A 17,301-nucleotide genomic window follows, 5' to 3' on the forward strand; every position below is an offset into this window, starting at 1 on the left:
GCCTTTTTCCAGGCAACTGGCGCCCTGATCGTCTGGCAGTCACCCCGTCCATGCTGCCGGGGGCAGGCCGCAGGCGCTCTGTGAATTTAGCCCCGGCTTCATCTTGTATTGCAGGCGGCACCCAGGGGCGTGTTTTCTACAGCGCTGGGGCTGCGTGATCTGGAGGACGGGAGAAAGAAACAGAAGCCTTTCACGGGCACTCTGCATTGCCTTCAGCACTGTTCTCTCTGACAGTATTAGGCTCCCCTCTAGTGGCCAAAGTAGTTATTACAGCTACCTATTTTTTTTCTATGGCCCTTCCTCATGCTCCTGTCTGTTGCAGTTTGGAGGTTTTTCCCTCAGATCCCTGCCTTCCTAGTATGCCTTGTCGATTCACGGATTGTTGGCTCAGATCAAGTGTAGTATCTGTTATCAGTTTAATATCTATGTCCCCTATCCGTGCACCTTGTATTGAATGGATTTTTCAGAACGGGACAGATTTTGAAGCTTGCGTCGCCCTTGGAGTGGTGACTGACAGGTCGGTTTCTGCAGGTACATATGCAGTTATGCCGGAGGTTCAGACTTGGGGACTGTAACCAGCGTTGCTTGCCAAGAGCTGCATGGTAGCTCTGTTAACTGTTGCCTTGCAATGCTGCAGTCCTGGCTTCAGATACCACCAAGGACAACATCTACTTGGATGTTCTTTGCGTATTTGCACAGGGAGTCACATTCAGCCGATTCCCTTCTTCACCGGCCACTCTTACGTCTTCCGGGTCCGCGACTGCAGTCCCGGTGTCACACTTCCTGGGTGAAGTGACTAAAGTGGTGCTCCTAGGAGGTGGCCATGGTCCTCTCCAATGCTCATAGAGGATGTGCTGTCTGCCGCTGATGCTTTTCCTGTGCTCCACGGTGTGTGAGTTGACTGCTGTATAATGGACCCTTCTACACCCTCAATGGAGCTTGATTCGTCTGCCACAGCTGCTATTCCAGTACTTAACTGAGTGAGTTGTCCGATGTACCATGGACCCTCTACACCATCCATAGCGGTTGCGACGTCTGCCACACTCACGGTTGCAGCTTCGGTACCCTGCTATATCTGAGTTGACTGTTCTTAAACCCTCTGCAATGCCCATGGAGGACGTGATGTCTGCTACATCCACTGCTGCAGTCCTGGTGCTCGATGTGGGTGTTGTCGGGAAGGTGTCCCTCCCTTGTATCCAGGTTCCCCAGCGTTGGTGGCTGAATTCTGGACCCCCGCTACTGGTGGGAGACAACCTAACTTTGTCTCCCTTTAGGTGCAATGAACCTTTTCTGGCAGAAGCATCCACTTACATGGGTTTTGTCTCATTGGTTTGAAGTAGGATCGGTTTCTAGTACGAGGGATCCCTGCGTATTCCTCCGCTGCTCTATGGTATCGTATCCGCCTTTTTCCTCCTTGGTGGGGGCATATAATTGGCCTTCCAGTGCCCATGGTTCGTGTGTTTCCTACTGTAGCTTTCACAGCACAGGATCGGTGGTGGGGAGCCTGCTCTGGCCAGTGCAGCCTTTGCTTTTCCCTCCTTGTAGGTGGAGTTTTTTGCAGTGTCTCTGCCATTGCTGAGGGACATTCATGTCGAGGTTTAGTTGGTTCCAACACTGGCTCGTCCAGTGTTTACATTCCCCACCCCGTGGGAGGCGCTTTAGGTGGGCCTTATGCTCTGGCTAGGTGTCTTAGTGATCCGGCTATGCACTACTATTGCCTACTATGTGATGCCTGTTGTTGCTTTCGTTACTGTCTTGGCTCGTCTCCCTGGAGTTGGGTCGGAATTTCTTGGTTTCCGCTTTTTCATGGGCAGTCTTTGCATTTCTCCTCCTTCCAGGCGGAGTCCTGACAGTCTTATATACTTCCTCCTGTGGCTGGTTCAGCCATCTCGTTGAACCCTTTCTGCTACCAGCTTAGGAGTATTTTAGTGGGGGTCCCCTATTGGGGTTCAGCCATCGCGCTTGCTCTTCTGAGGGGTTGTGTGGCCCTTGTATGGTTCCTGTTTTTGCTTTGGCAGCCTTTGTCCACTAATCTCCCAGTATCGGGGGTTTCTTTATTTCGCTTCTGCCCTCTTTTTTTTTTTGGTGGAGTTCTGCTGGATTTGGTGCTAATGTAACCGTCCGGCTGTTGCCGTCCTAGCTTCTCCAGCTCTTTGTGCGACCCCCTCTCTCTCCCTGTCAGGGTTTGTCTTGCTTGGAAGCCATCCTGGTGGTCCTTGTGCTTCCTTCTGGATTTGAAGGCTCTGTTCTCTGCTCTTACTCTGCAGTGATCTTTTGGCTTAGAATGTATCTAGGTCTTCCTCTTGAGGCCTTCCTGTTTAGGATGCCTTTGGCTCCACAGCGTTCCTGGACAGTCTCTGCTGTGGCAAGTCGCTTCTCCTTTTTTGGAGTGTATCAATTGTACTGTGCTTGCCTGCCAGTCTAGGTGGGTGCCTTTGCAGGGCCCTGGTCATGTCGTCTTTATCTCACCTTGTTGCTTCAGTGGGTTGACGTCTCGCTTGGTCCCCTCTGTATTCCTCTCGGTGTCTGATTCTGGGATGTTACTCTCTCGGTCATCCAGTCCGTTCCGACCATTAAAATCGCCTGCTTGATTGGCCTGGTCTATCCCCTAGTCTCTTGCATCTGTGGGTGCCGGGCGTCATGGTGACCTCAGGAGTAGCGGTGCGCTTTACTTTTGGCCGCTATTTTCCCCTAGGGTAGGTCACTCTTCCCTGGTGGCCTCAGTCTCCCTCTGTATTTTGCCTTTTTACGCTCTCCTTGCCTTGGGCTCTTTTCTATTTGGGCTTCCATGCCTTGGGCTCCGGATTGGTTTTCCATGATGCTTACGCCATTCCAGGGATTGTTGTCTCTGGCCTTGGCGGGGTTCTGGTCCCACTCTTCTCTGCAGTTTCTCTGCAGAGGTGGTCTCTTCACCGCTCCATGTAACGTCCCGGCCTAGGTGCTTGTCAGCCGGAGTGTTCATTCCTGCTTGAGGTTCTCAGCCTCTCCTGGTTTGGGACTGCAGGGTCCCTCTATTTCTTCCTGGATCTGGGATCCTCTGTTTCTCTGGGTGGCGGCTCCAGTGTTCCAGATGGCTCTGCTCCTTCCCTTTGGTCTGTTTACTTTCCTCCTTCTCCCTCTGGTGTGGGAGGGGCCCGATAGTTGGATCTTGGGGTAGAGGGCCTGCCAGTTGTGTTGGTTGCCAAGTCTGGCCATTTCGAGTGTCGCCGACGGGCGTGTTCTTTCCCGCTCTTGCTAGGCGGTGTACTCTTGGGTTCTCTCTTCCACCGGGTTTTTCGCGGGGTGGCTTTAGGATTGAGAATTTGAGTCTGGACCTCTTGGTAAGGGGGGGGGGGGGGGTGCACTTCGCCCCTAGCCTCCTTCCTGGTTTGTGTGCTTGGGATGGTACATGAGCTATGCTTTATTTCTCTCTTCGTCCCGTTCTAGCGGCTCTGGCTTCTGCCTTCAGAGTCTTGCCTTCTTGCTGGACATGCTCAGCTGTTTTTTTTTCTTGTCTTTCCTCTCCTCAGCCTCTGTCCTATGGTTGCGGTTGGCCTCCTGTCATGGCTCTCCCTTCAAGCCTCTCTGGCGCGTTTCTCTTCCGGAAGTGGCGTTTCCTAGCCATGTTTGCCTTGCTTAGATGAATCTCTGCATTAGAGGTTCTCTTATCTCTCTGTTCCGTGTTTTAGCCAGGCCTCGGTGGTCCTACATCTTATGTCTTCTCACCAGAGGTGTTCTCTGCTCTCCTGCCGGGACAGGTTTGGTTCAGCAGGCCTCCAGAGCGACCATTTATCTCTGATTGGATATAGGATCCTAGTCTTTGCACAGTTTTCCTGAGGCTTCCGGGTGGTTGGTTGCCAGATTCAGGTTTCCTCTGAGCCTCGTCTACTTTCTTCGAATGGTTATGGCTCAGTCTCTGGCCTGACCTTCCCTTCTATGGCGGTTGTTTTTCCCACCCCAGGGACTGCTTTGGCACATCCCATGGTCTGTGTCCCCACATAAGGCGACCGAGAAAAGGATATATATATTTTTTTGTACTCACAGTAAAATCTCTCTCGTAGCCTTTATTGGGGGACACAGCACCTACCCATTTACGGTTCCCTGGTCAGGTTGTTTGCCTATTATGTCCTTCGGACATTTTCTCCTTTTTGTGGTTTGCCTTCTCCTGCTTTGTGACACAACTGGTTAGCTCCGTGCCTGTGGGCGGGTATATCCTTCTGGGAGGAGCAGGCTTCTTTTCTTGCCTAGTGTAGGCCTCCTAGTGAACAGCAGCATAATACCCTAGGTCCCTGTGTCCCCCCAATACAGGCTTCGAGAGATTTTACGTTGAGTACAGAAAAAATCTCCTTATTGCTCTAACAATCCTGTATTTTGACATGTGCAGCATTTTTGCCTCTTTAGATGGAATACTGCTTGGAGTTAGCAGATGTCGCTAGATATCTTCCCCCGACTTCATGCTTATGCTGCTTATGACTGGCGTTTTTAGGGTGTAAAGTGACCAAAAACTATTTTGGACTTTTTTTATTTTCATAGTTGTTTTTTCTAGATTTTTTTAGTTCGGACATTTACTTACGTGGCGATACCACGTTTTTGTTCTTTACATTCTTCATTTTTTATGGGAAAAGGTGGGTGATTCAAACTTTTATTAGGGAAGCGGTTAATTAACATTTATTAACTTTAATTTTTTTTAGTTCCTATAGGTGACTATTACATGCAATCTTTAGATTGCATACACACTGTTCAATGCATCAAAACACCGATTGGACGGTGAGGAAGCAGGTAAGGGCCCTCCCGCCGTCCTCTCATCTGATCGGGACACCATGGTTTCAACCTCGTGATCCCGATCAGCCTGACTGATCGCTGCGACTAAAGGATTAATGCCGGGCAACAACACGATCCAGCATTGGCCACGGGTCCATGCAGCTGATAGTCGCCCCAGACCACCTTCCTGATCGCATGTCGTAGAAGGGAGCGGAAGCACGACGCCCTTAGTCATTAAGGGGTTAATTAACAAAGATATCTAATCGGTTTTCACGGTTGTTGTTGGGTACAGAATGATGAGGGGAAGGTCCTGATTTTGACTTTGGCATAAGGCTGCAACATAACAATGAAAAGTTAAACGCTCTGAAGATTTTCCCAATGTATTGTATAGGAAACATACTTTCTGTTCCTTCCTATAAATATATGGTTTGATCACTCGCCTACCATGTTTCAGGTATCAGGACATCTTGCATTCAATTCACCTTGCCCGTAAGCAGAACCTGGGTTTGAAGACATGTGATGGACACCAGGAGCTGCTAAACTTTTTGCGCAGTGATATAATAGAAGTAGCAACAAGACTACAGAAAGGAGGATTAGGTTATCTGGACGATACAACGGAACTTGAAGACAAGGTAAGAAACAGTTGTTCGTTCTGCACCCCATCAGTAACAGTGCTTCTGGTAACCTGGTTCTGTCTGTACTAGAAGTTTCCTTTTGTACAAACAGGTTCGCACTTTGGAAAACCTCAAAGACTTTGGGGAGTGTGTCATCTCTCTACAAGCAGCTGTCATCAAGAAGTTCTTACAGGGTTTTATGGCTCCAAAGCAAAAAAAGAAAAAACATCAATCCGAAGAGGCAGCAACCAAAGCTGAGGAGCAGGATGAGGAAAAGAAAATGGCTGAGGAGGCGAAGGTAGGCTAGAGGGCCCGGGCTAAAGTCAAGTAAAACAAGTTGAAGTAAAACAATGTATGCTTACCACTACATGGATATATCGCAGTACGCTGACTTCCAGTGGCTCCACAGTCATCAGTTACATCCAAAATATCAGGAAATTTAGAAATTCTGCTTTTAGTTCTCTTTTATAAAAAAAAAAACAGAGGATTTAAATCTCAAAGCTAACTTTACCATTTTATTTTAGAATATTAGAAATGTGGATAGGGGATAAGATGTCTTAAACCCGGAGTACCCCTTTAATGTACAGATACAAAAGGAAAATAGTCATTCCGTTGCTTTTATCAATCAGTTGCCTGATGATCATCATAACTTTCTATCAATTGATTTAGATTCTTTTGTAAGAAATTCTTCTCTTCCTTTAGCGTAAATTTCACTACCTTCTGTGAGTAGAAACTTTCTTCGTTCTTTAAATGTTGAGTCTTCACATAGTGATAAGAACTGGAAGAGGTTGATTTAATATCTGTTAGTTAAGTCCGTTCCGCTAGAACGAAATATGAATGTCATGCGTGATGCAGTTTTAAAGCTGTTAGGTTATGTGTTTGTCAGTATGCCGGCTCAGTTTAGATTCCCCCTTGTGTGTATAGCCCTTTGATTATGTTCCAAACATTTTTCAATTCTAACATCAGTATCCTTGTGAAGGTGCGAATACCATTTGTTTATGTTTTGGATGGGTGTTCCCCTTTTATGGCCATCCCAAAGTCTGCCTTTGAAGCTGTAAATGTTTATCATGGTTGGTGCGTGTTTGGAATGTCCACTTGGTGGCAGTATACTGATACAGCAGCTGCAGTCTTTTACTGTGTAGATTAAGGCCTCCTATAAAAACAGAAAAGTATACAGAGAATTAGTTTAAACTAGGTTTGATTCATTGTGTAGTCTGAGCACAATGCTGAGTAAAGGGATTTAGTTGAGGTAGCATTAACTAACCGTCATTTTACAGGAAAAGATTTGAGGTTGATAGACTTTTTTTTTTTTTTTCTTTTTTGGGATCTGTTATTTTAGTGCGGTATCCATGTGCATTGCTCACATGGCTGATCTTGACAGATAGTGACAGGATAAGTCTCCTTAGTCTTTGGGTATTTCACCTTAACCCTGTAGAGTAATCCACTGTTCCAGATCAAAATCAGTAGGGAGAACCCGAGGCTCCACTATAATATTGATACACTGGTGACTTGATAGCTTGTAATACATTTTGTGAAGTAATATGTTGCTAAAATGACTTTTATTTATTTAGTGACACTGCTCAGGAATATTAAATTGTTATACTATGAATAAGGATCATCTGGAACTTTAAACCCCTTAAGGACGCAGGGTTTTTCCCTTTTTGCATTTTAATTTTTTCCTCATCACCTTCTAAAAATCATAACGCTTTCAATTTTGCACATAAAATTCCATATGAGGCCTTATTTTTTGCGACACCAATACTACTTTGCAGTGACATTAGTCATTTTACCCAAAAATCCACGGCGAAACGGAAAAAAAATTCATTGTGTGACAAAATTGAAGAAAAAATGTCAGTTTGTAATTTTTGGGGGCTTCCGTTTCTACGCAGTGCATATTTTGGTAAAAATAACACCTTATCTTCATTCTGTAGGTCCATACGGTTAAAATGTTACCCTACTTATATAGGTTGGATATTGTCGTACTTTGAAAAAAATCATAACTACATGCAAAATTCTCATCTTCTAACCCCTATAACTTTTATATTTTTCCGCGTACGGGCCGGTATGAGGACAAATTTTTTGCGCCGTGTTCTGAAGTTTTTATCTGTACCATTTTGTAGTGATCTGACTATTTGATCGGAAGTCTGTCTGTCCCTGCCCGATACAGGGCTAAATCTATAAACAATTCACCTGCCCGAAGCCCAAAACTACTTGTCCCGGGCGTCGGGCTATAGGATTTCCACATCCCTGGTATATGTGTGTGGACCTACCATTAGGCTAGGTTTCCTCTTGTGTTTTTTTTTTTTATTTTATTTTATTTTTTTTACAAACTCCAATAAAACGCCCATTTTGCTGCATGGCGTATTTTTTTTTGTGAAAAAACGCTGCAGCCAGATGTTAGCTGCAAGTCAATAGTAAACTGCAAAATGCCAAATCCACTTGGTGTTTTTCAGTTTGGCGTTTTATTTAATCCTTTTGGCGGTTTTGGCATTTTTTTTTTTTCGGAAAAAATTTCGCTGTTTTTCTCCCATAGAAAAACTCCATGTGGGTTTTAATTTTGGCGTTTTGTCAGGTGGTTTTTATTCTTTTTTTGGACTTTAGTGATCCCAAAAAGTAACGGAGATACCTTTTTTGTTAAAAATTGGAAGGATAGGGTATCATTAACCTCTTGGGGAGGCAGGGCGTACGCATACGCCCTGCATCCCCGATCCTTAATGAATCAGGGCGTACCTGTACACCCGGAGCCCGGTACCGATTAAAATGGGGTTATGCCGTGAACCCCGCATCACACCGGGTCGGTCCCGGCTGCTATTCATAGCCGGGACCCTGGGCTAACAACCCTATTAACCCTGAGCTTTTAACCCTTCAGACGCGCTGCATCAGAAAGTGAAAGTAAACGCTTCCCGGCAGCTCAGTAGGGCTGATCGGGACATCGCAATAAAATCACGATGTTCTGATCAGCTGGGACACAGGCGGAGGTCTCCTTACGGGTCTCCGCGGCGTCCGATCGGGGTTTCATTGCTCAAAGCCTGAGCTACAGGCTTGAGCAATCGAGCCCCTATCTCACTGATCTGTGCAAAGCTATGGCTTTGCAGGGATCAGCATAAGAAATCAGTGTGTGCAGTGTTATATGTCCCTATGGGAGCTATAGCACTGCAAAAAAAGTGAAAAAACCCTAATAAAAGTTTGAATCACCCCCCTTTTCCCATATAAAAAATGTAAATAAAAATAAACATGTGGTATCGCCGCGTGCAGAAATGTCCGAACTATAAAAATATATAGTTAATTAAATCGCACGGTCAATGGCATACATGCAAAAAAATTCTAAAGTCCAAAATAGCGTATTTTTTGTCACTTTTTATATCATGAAAGAATGAATAAAAAGCGATCAAAAAGTCTGATCAATAAAAAATGGTACAGATAAAAACTTCAGAACACAGCGTAAAAATGAGCTCTCCATATTTGCCTGTATGCGTAAAAATAAGTTATAGGGGTTAAAAGATGAGAATTTTTAACATAGAAATTTTCCTGCATGTACCGTATATACTAGAGTATAAGCAGAGTTTTTCAGCACGATTTTTCGTGCTGAAAACACCCCCCTCGGCTTATACTCGAGTGAACTCCCCCACCCGCAGTGGTCTTCAACCTGCGGACCACCAGAGGTTTCAAAACTACAACTCCCAGCAAGCCCGGGCAGCCATCGGCTGTCCGGGCTTGCTGGGAGTTGTAGATTTGAAACCTCCGGAGGTCCGCAGGTTGAAGACCACCGCGGCCTTCGACATCATTCAGCCCCCTCTCACCCCCTTTAGTTCTGTACAGTACTCACCTCCGCTCGGCGCTTGTCCGGTGCTGCAGGACTGTCCGGTGAGGAGGTGGTCCGGTGGGATAGTGGTTCCGGGCTGCTATCTTCACTGGGGAGGCCTCTTCTAAGCGCTTCTAAGCGCTTCTTTCATTCCTGGGATTTTGGGTTGAAATTAGGGGTCTCGGCTTATACTCGGGTCGGCTTATACTCAAAGTATATACGGTAGTTATGATTTTTTCCAAAGTACGACAATATCCAACCTATATAATTAGGGTATCATTTTAACCGTATGGACCTACAGAATAAAGATAAGGGGTTATTTTTGCCGAAAAATGCACTGCGTAGAAACGGAAGCCCCCAAAAGTTACAAAATTTCTCTATCGGCTCCATTCGGGGACACAGACCGTGGGTGTATGCTGCTGTCTCTAGGAGGTATGACACTATGGCAACAAAGTCGGCTCCTCCCAGCAGGATATACCTGCCTCCAGGCCCTGAGTTAATCAGTTTAAGCTTAGTGTCTGAAGGAGGTGGACATGGTTTGGATTTCTCCAGACCAGGTCTTATCGTTTATTATTTTCCTAGTTAGGGAATGTTAGTTTTGTATTCCTTTTTCTTTCATGTTTTCAGGTGGGGACTCAGGAACTGCGGCTCACTGTTTCCCCATTGCGAGTAAGAGGGCACAGACATTGCTTATATGCGCTGTTGACCCCCCTCTCGCCAACGGTCAGCGCCTGGGGTTGTACCTCATGAGTCCGGGTCCCCCTATCCCCCGCTCGCCTCGCTCGCACATGGTAGCTCGGCATGACGCAGGTGACAAAAAGCTGACGGAAGACCTCGCAGAAGACTCCATTAGGTAAGTTCTTCTGACCGGAGGTGAGAATATATTTTTCTCCCTTTAGGTGCTGACTTGCAACCTCTGGAGACCCTCATTTTTTGGCCCACCTTTCAGGATCTAAGGGGCTGGCCAGTGTTGGGGCTCTATCTTCAAAAAAAGGGGCGAGCAATGGCATTTTGGGAAGGAAGGTGTTACTTTATTACTAAGTACGTGTGTGTGTTTTTATACTATGCGGCTGTCAGCCGCGGCGCTTACTACGCGTCTGGCAGCCGAAGCGTTTGTACTGTTTGGCGCGCGAAGCACAGACTTTCAGTTTCGGCAGCAGACAGCTGCCGACGGACATGTGTATCGCCCGCTCACTTCCCCACGGCCGCAGACGCGACTGACATGTGCGCCCGGGGCAAGGAGTGGGCGCCATTACTATTCACGGCGGCAGGGGCGCTATACCTCCGCCCACAGGGCCGCCGGAGCTTACTGGAGGCGCGAATCGCCCTCCAATCAGCGCCGTGCATGCGATTTTTGGGGGCAGAGGCCAGTTAGACAGTGCCCCTGTTCCAGGCATGCCCCTCTATGGCTATTGGGTGGCCTGTTTCTCCCTCTCACTCAGAGCGGAGTTCTCCTCACAGCAGCTGCCACAGGGGACACAGACTCGGGTGAGAGAGTTCCTTTTTTCATTATGTCCGTACCCAGAACTGTTCCTCCCTCTAAACAGACAACTGGAGCATTACTTTCCTATTTTGTCTGTAAGAACTGTAATTCCAAAATGCCTGGTTCTGCTGAACCCACTTGCTCTGCCTGCTCCTCTGCTGCCCCAGACCCCATGGTACCCCCGGATGCTCTTTCAGTTCTGGTGGATTCGGCCACCCCCTCAAGCCTGGGTTTCTTCCCTGTCCCAGTATATGGCTGACTTGACTCAAGTCTCCTGTTCGGTGGCTGAGGCCTCCCGTGACGTGGTGTCTGCCTTGAAGAAGTCTGCCCTGCGCCGGCCCTCTAAAGGGCCCCGCTCCCCTTCTCCACATACTTCACGCTCTCACAAGCGTACTAGGGGTGCATCTTCTGACTCTTTCATTGAGTCTTCAGGTAGACGTGGGCGCACCCCTCATGGGTCCCTCCCCCACGGGTCATCTGTTCACATTAAACGTTGCTCCTCCAGAGGATGTTCCCAGAGTCGCCACTCTGCCTCTCCAGAGCCGCGTACCTGATTAGGGTCGCCCCCCCCCCCCCCCCCCCCTCCAGGGCTGCCTCCACTCGTTCACATTCTCCTGGTGAACTGGCAGATGAGGCTTTCGAATCGGCATCTGGCTCGGAGGACCGCTCGGATACAGTTGAAACGGTGAACTCATTGGTTGCGGCCATAAGAGACACCATTCATTTAGAGGACCCAGGATCTTCGGACGTGACTCCTGAAGTATCCTTTCATCATGCTAAACCGGCACCTCAAAGGTTCAGCTCTCACGCTGAATTTGACACCCTTCTGGAATCTGCATGGAAACATCCAGACAAGAGGTTCCCGGGAATGAAGAATGTTCAGGTGCGTTACCCACCTGAAAATAAGGCTTGCTCTACTTCCCAGAGAAAGTCCTCTTTTCGGTCCTTTTGGTCTTTTGGCACCAATAAGGGTCGGGGCAGGCGCCTTCGCGGGACAAGAAGGCTCCCTTGTTCCGGGCACGCCCATCTTGGAAGTCGGACACCAACCGTTCCGGCTGTTTTGAGGCCAAATCGGGCAACAGCAAACCCACTTCCGCATGAATTGATGCCCCTACCCGCAGATTTTTCTTGGGTGGGAGGTCGTATCTTACTTTTTCGAGACATCTGGACCACACACATTCAGGACTCTTGGGTCAGGGACATGGTGTCCAACGGATACCAAATAGTTTGCCTCCCTCCCGAGGGATCGTTTTTTCAGTCCCGGGCTCTCCGGTCTCCTTCTCTGGCGAAGCAGTTTCAAGAGGCTCTACGGTCCCTGCTTCTCCAGGGAGCTATTGTCCCCGTTCCTCCAATGGAACGTTTTCGGGGTTTCTATTCCTATCTTTTTGTGGTCCCCCAAGAAGGGCGGTTCGGTGCGGCCAATCCTGGACCTCAAGCATCTCAACCGTCATCTTCTCATCTGCCACTTCCGAATGGCATCCCTCCATTCGGTAGTGGCATCCATGGAACAAGGGGAATTTCTTTCTACGGTGGACATCAAAGATGCCTACCTCCATGTTCCAATATTTCCCGGCCATCAACGGTACCTCCGTTTTGCGGTTCCAGAGGGGCATTTTCAATTCAAAGCCCTCCCCTTTGGTCTGGCCACTGCTCCTTGGGTCTTTACCAAGATCCTTGCGCCAGTGATAGCCCTGTTGCTGTCGAGAGGAGTCTCAGTGATCCCTTACATAGACTACCTTCTCATCAAGGCTCCCACCAGAGTCCAGACCCTGGAGAATGTGGATCTCTCCCTCCAGACCCTGGATCGCTTCAGGTGGATGGTCAACAGGGACAAGTCTGTCCTTTCTCCCACCCAGTCTCTGATCTTCCTGGGACTTCAATTCAACACGACCTCTGCCCAGATTTGCCTTCCGCCGGACAGATGTCTGACTCTCCTGTCAGGAGTCCGCTCCCTTCGGGCCCAAGTCCCAGTTTCCATCCGCGTTTGCATGGAAGTCTTGGGTCGATGGAGGCCGTACCCCTTGCCCAGTTTCATTACCGTCCCCTTCAACTGGCGATTCTCTCTCGATGGGACAGATCTCCTCTGTCTCTTGATCGGAAGATTGCTTTCCCTCGTTGGATCCGTCAGTCTCTGCTCTGGTGGCTCCGCTCCCCCTTTCTTCTTCAGGGGCGATGATTTCTTCCCCTCCACTGGCAGGTGGTTACAATGGATTCCAGTCTGTTGGGCTGGGGCGGTGTGTTCAGGGACTGGACGGTCCAAGGCCTCTGGTCTCCCCAGGAAGCCCTTCTTCCGATAAACATCTTGGAACTGAGGGCGGTTCTTCTTTGCCTTCATTGGGAGTCCCTGCTTCAGTCCCCCCCTGTCCGCGTCCAGTCGGACAACGACATGGCCGTGGCGTACATAAATCGGCAAGGCGTCACTCGCAGCTCAGCAGCCATGGCAGAGGTGACGAAGATTCTCGTCTGGGCGGAAAACAAGGTTCCGGCTATTTCAGCGATTCTCATTCCGGGTGTGCTCAACTGGGAAGCGGACTTCCTCAGCCGACCCCGGCGGGTGGTCTCTACATCCAGAGGTCTTCGTGCAGATCTGCGACCTCTGGGGCATTCCAGACGTGGACCTCTTCGCGTCTCGGCACAATCGGAACATCCTGAGGAAGCTCAAAGTGGAGGACGTTCCCGCCATACTGATAGCTCCGGATTGACCCCGAATGTAGTGGTACGCAGACGTGGTCAGGCTCCTGGACGACACTCCACTACGCCTTCCACTTCGTTCGGACCTACTGTCTCAGGGTCCTCTTTGCCACCCCAATTTAGTCGCTGCATTTGACGGCGTGGTGGTTGAGACAGCGGTTTTGAGAGCCCGCATTTTTTCTTCCCAAGTGATTTGCACCATGGGCTCGTAAACCCTCCTCGGCAAAAATTGACCACCGTTCTTGGCGGTCTTATTTTTGTTGGTGTGACGCTCAGGTTTTGTGTCCTGTTACTTTTTCTGTTCCCCGTCTTCTATTTCTTGCAGTCTGGTTCGGAACTGGGTTTGTCTCAGTTCCCTTATGGGTCAGGTTTCGGCTCTTTCTATTCTTTTCCAGCATCCTTTGGCTTCTAATTCTCATGTCCGGACCTTTCTTCAAGGAGTGGCGCATGCTGCCCCTCCTTATCTGTCACCTTCTCCCCCTTGGGACTTGAATCTGGTTCTGGGGGTCCTCCAAGGTGAACCTTTTGAACCCCTTAGGGAGGTGTCCTTGCGCCTCCTTTCTTGGAAAGTGGCATTTCTTGTTGCGATCACCTCCATTCGGAGAGTGTTTGAATTGGCAGCTCTCTCCTGCAGTTCTCCGTTTCTGGTGCTTCATCAGGACAAGGTTGTCTTCCGGCCAGATCCTTCCTTTTTGCCTAAGGTTGTTTCGGCCTTTCATCTCAATGAGGACATTGTTCTTCCGTCCTTTTGTCCCGCTCCTTCTCATCCTAAGGAGCATTTACTCCACAAACTGGATGTGGTTCTGGCTGTTAGGTCTTACCTCTCCATCACTTCTTCGTCAGTGTGATTCCTTTTTCGTCCTTACGGAAGGTCGTCGCAAGGGACAACCTGCTTCCAAGGCCACCATTTCTCTGTGGATCCGGTCTGCCATTTCGGAAGCCTATCGCTGTAGGGGGAAGGTTCCTCCCTTCAGGGTTGTGGCTCATTCTACCCATTCTGTTGGGGCATCCTGGGCTCTCCAGAACAAGGCCTCAGCCTCTCAGATTTGCAAGGTGGCTACTTGGTCGTCTTTGCACACTTTCTCGAGGTTCTACCGGGTTCATACCTTCGCATCGGCTGATGCTAGTCTGGGCCGTAAAGTGCTGCAGGCGGCAGTGGAACAGCAGTCTTCCTAACGATCTGCCCACCCAAGGGACGGCTTCGGTAGGTCCCATGGTCTGTGTCCCCCAATGGAGCCGATAGAGAAAAGATTTTTTAACACTTACCGTAAAATCTTTCTCGAAGGATCCATTGGGGGACACAGCTCCCGCCCTTTTGGGTTTCTCTTTGGTTTTCTGTCCGAGGGTGTGTTCAGTTATATTTTTTCTTCTGGTTCTCGGACAGTTCGTGTTTTTTCCTTGACCTGTCGGTCCTCTCCTATTGCTCTGGTACTAAAACTGATTAGCTCAGGGCCTGGAGGCGGGTATATCCTGCTGGGAGGAGCCGACTTTTTTTGTCCAATGTGTTTTTTTAATTTATTTTTTTATTGAATTTTCAGGTATAGTAGTGGAAGCCGGTCTTATTGACGGAATCCATTACTAAGCCAGGGCTTAGCGTTAGCCCCAAAAACAGCTAGCGCTAAGCCCCAATTACCCCGGTATCCACCGCCACAGAGGTGCCGGGAAGAGCTGGTACCAACAGGCCCGGAGCATCAAAAATGGCGCTCCTGTGCCTAGGCGGTAACAGGCTGCCATTATTTAGACTGGGGAGGGCCAGTAACAATGGTCCCCGCCCACCCTGGTAACGTCAGGCTGTTGCTATTTGATTGGTATTGTGCGGAGAATGAAAATAAGGGGAACCCTATGCGTTTAATTTTCTTATTATAAATAAATAAATATTTTCTTAAAAATCAGCACAATACCAACCAAACGGCAACAGCCTGACGTTACCAGGGTGGGCGAGGACCCTTGTTACTGGCCCTCCCCAGCATAAATAAAGCCAGCCTGTTACAGCCTAGGCCCGGGAGCACCATTTTTTTGACGCTCCAGGCCTGTTGGTACCGGCTCTTCCCGACACCCTTGTGGCGGTGGGTACAGGGGTAATAATTGGGGATTAGCGCTAGCTGATTTTGAGCGAACGCTAAGCCCCGCCTTAGTAATTGATTCCGTCTATTAGACAGCCTCCATTATGAAGCATGCAAATTCAATAAAAAAACACATTGGAAAATTTTATTTAAAACAAAAAAAACTCCCCCACAGCCCTCGTTAACCATTTTATTAAAATAAAATAAATCCGGTTTATCCGTTGTAGTCCATCGAATCCGCTGTAATCCTCTGCATACACGGATCTGAAACGAGAAGAAAAAAACCACAATATTGGTTAGTTCATTTTTGGTCGCTGTCCGCTGGGTAGAGTGACCATATTGCAACGTCTTCCCAAACAGGGTGCCTCCAATTGTTGCAAAACTACAACTCCCAGCATGCCCAGACAGCCTTTGGCTGCTGGGAGTTGTAGTTTAGCAACAGCTGGAGTCTCCCTATCTGGGAGGACACTGCCAGAAGGCTCTGTTCACATTATACAAAACGGACAATGTGAACAGAGCCTTACCAGCCTGACTCCCGTCTGTAGCTCCGCCCCTAATGTCATCACTAGGGGCGGAGCTACACGGACCCGACGGGGACAGGGAGTGAGGAAGGTAAGTGGACCTCCTGTTCTGTATACACTATATACAGCTATCTATAGATAGCTGTATACCGCACAAAGGGGCTCTAGGAGCAGGGATTCCTGTCAGTCTGGTGACGGGATTCCCGGCTCCTGTATAGTATATATGGGTACACTATGCCCCCCTGTATACTATACGGCTGGGGGAGGTGAGTAGTGATGCTGTACATCACTCTTCATCTCCTTACACTCTGTGGACCGGGCGCTCAACATCCGACCCACAGAGTGGTACCCTGAAGACAGCCAAATCTGTCCCCTGTGGCAGTTTTCTCACTGTTTCCACACACCAGGAAAAATGCCAGAAAAACTGCCAAAATGCAGGAAAAACCTGTGGCAGTTTTTCTGGCATTCATGCTGGTGTTTTTTAGGTGTACAAAAAACCAAGTGGAAACCTAGCCTCAGGGTGCCGTATTTTGCTGCTGTGTATTTTCAATTTAATTCATATGGTAGGAAAATCAGCTGCAGAAAATTTGCAGCAAAATACGGCACGTGTCATCAAACCCTTAAAATTATAATCAATCCGGGCAAATACACTGTGGAAATCTGTACTGTTTCTGCTCTAAAATCCACAGCAGGAAACCAGCATATTTAACCCCTTAAGGACGTACCGGTACGTCCTTGGTCCTGCTCCCGTGATATAACGCGGGGTTACACGGTAACCCCGCATCATATCACGGCGGGCCCAGCGTCATAGTGAAGCCGGGACCCGCTGCTAATAGCGCGCAGTGCCAATCATGGTGCTGCGCGCTATTAACCCTTTAGCCGTGCGCTCTGAGCTGAGCCACGCGGCTAAAAGCGAAAGTAAAAAGTGTCGGTTAACTCAGTGGGCTGTTCGGGATAGCCGCGGCATCCCGAACAGCTTACAGGACAGCGGGAGGGCCCCTACCTGCCTCCTCGCTGTTCGATCGCCGAATGACTGCTCAGTGCCTGAGATCCAGGCATGAGCAGTCAAGCGGAAGAATCATCGATCACTGGTTTCCTATGAGAAACCAGTGATCAATGATAAAGATCAGTGTGTGCAGTGTTATAGGTCCCTATGGGAGCTATAACACTACGAAAAAAAAGTGAATGAATATCATTTAACCCCTCCCCTATTAAAAGTTTGTATCAGCCCCCTTTTCCCATAAAAAAACTGTGTAAATAAAAATAAACATATATGGTATCACCGCGTGCGGAAATGTCCAAATTATAAAAACATATCGTTAATTAAACCGCTCGGTCAATGACGTACGCACAAAAAAATTCCAAAGTCCAAAATAGTGCATTTTTC

The 17,301-nt window shown here is 48.4% G+C and overlaps 1 protein-coding gene and 1 non-coding gene across 2 annotated transcripts in view; both read left to right on the forward strand.

Annotated features, from left to right (window-relative positions):
• BAZ1B (bromodomain adjacent to zinc finger domain 1B) overlaps positions 1–17,301 on the forward strand; it is a 74,298-nt gene that overhangs the window by 42,236 nt on the left and 14,761 nt on the right. Inside the window, exons 12-13 of the mRNA XM_056558644.1 lie at positions 5,195–5,372; positions 5,467–5,652. Of these exons, the coding sequence (XP_056414619.1) occupies positions 5,195–5,372; positions 5,467–5,652 (364 nt within the window). The remainder of the gene's footprint in view (positions 1–5,194; positions 5,373–5,466; positions 5,653–17,301) is intronic.
• On the forward strand, positions 367–559 carry LOC130360000 (U2 spliceosomal RNA). The gene has a single exon (XR_008890516.1). It is a non-coding gene; the product is annotated as a U2 spliceosomal RNA (small nuclear RNA).

The sequence above is a fragment of the Hyla sarda genome, chromosome 2 (genome assembly GCF_029499605.1).
Source record: "Hyla sarda isolate aHylSar1 chromosome 2, aHylSar1.hap1, whole genome shotgun sequence".
NCBI lineage: Eukaryota > Metazoa > Chordata > Amphibia > Anura > Hylidae > Hyla > Hyla sarda.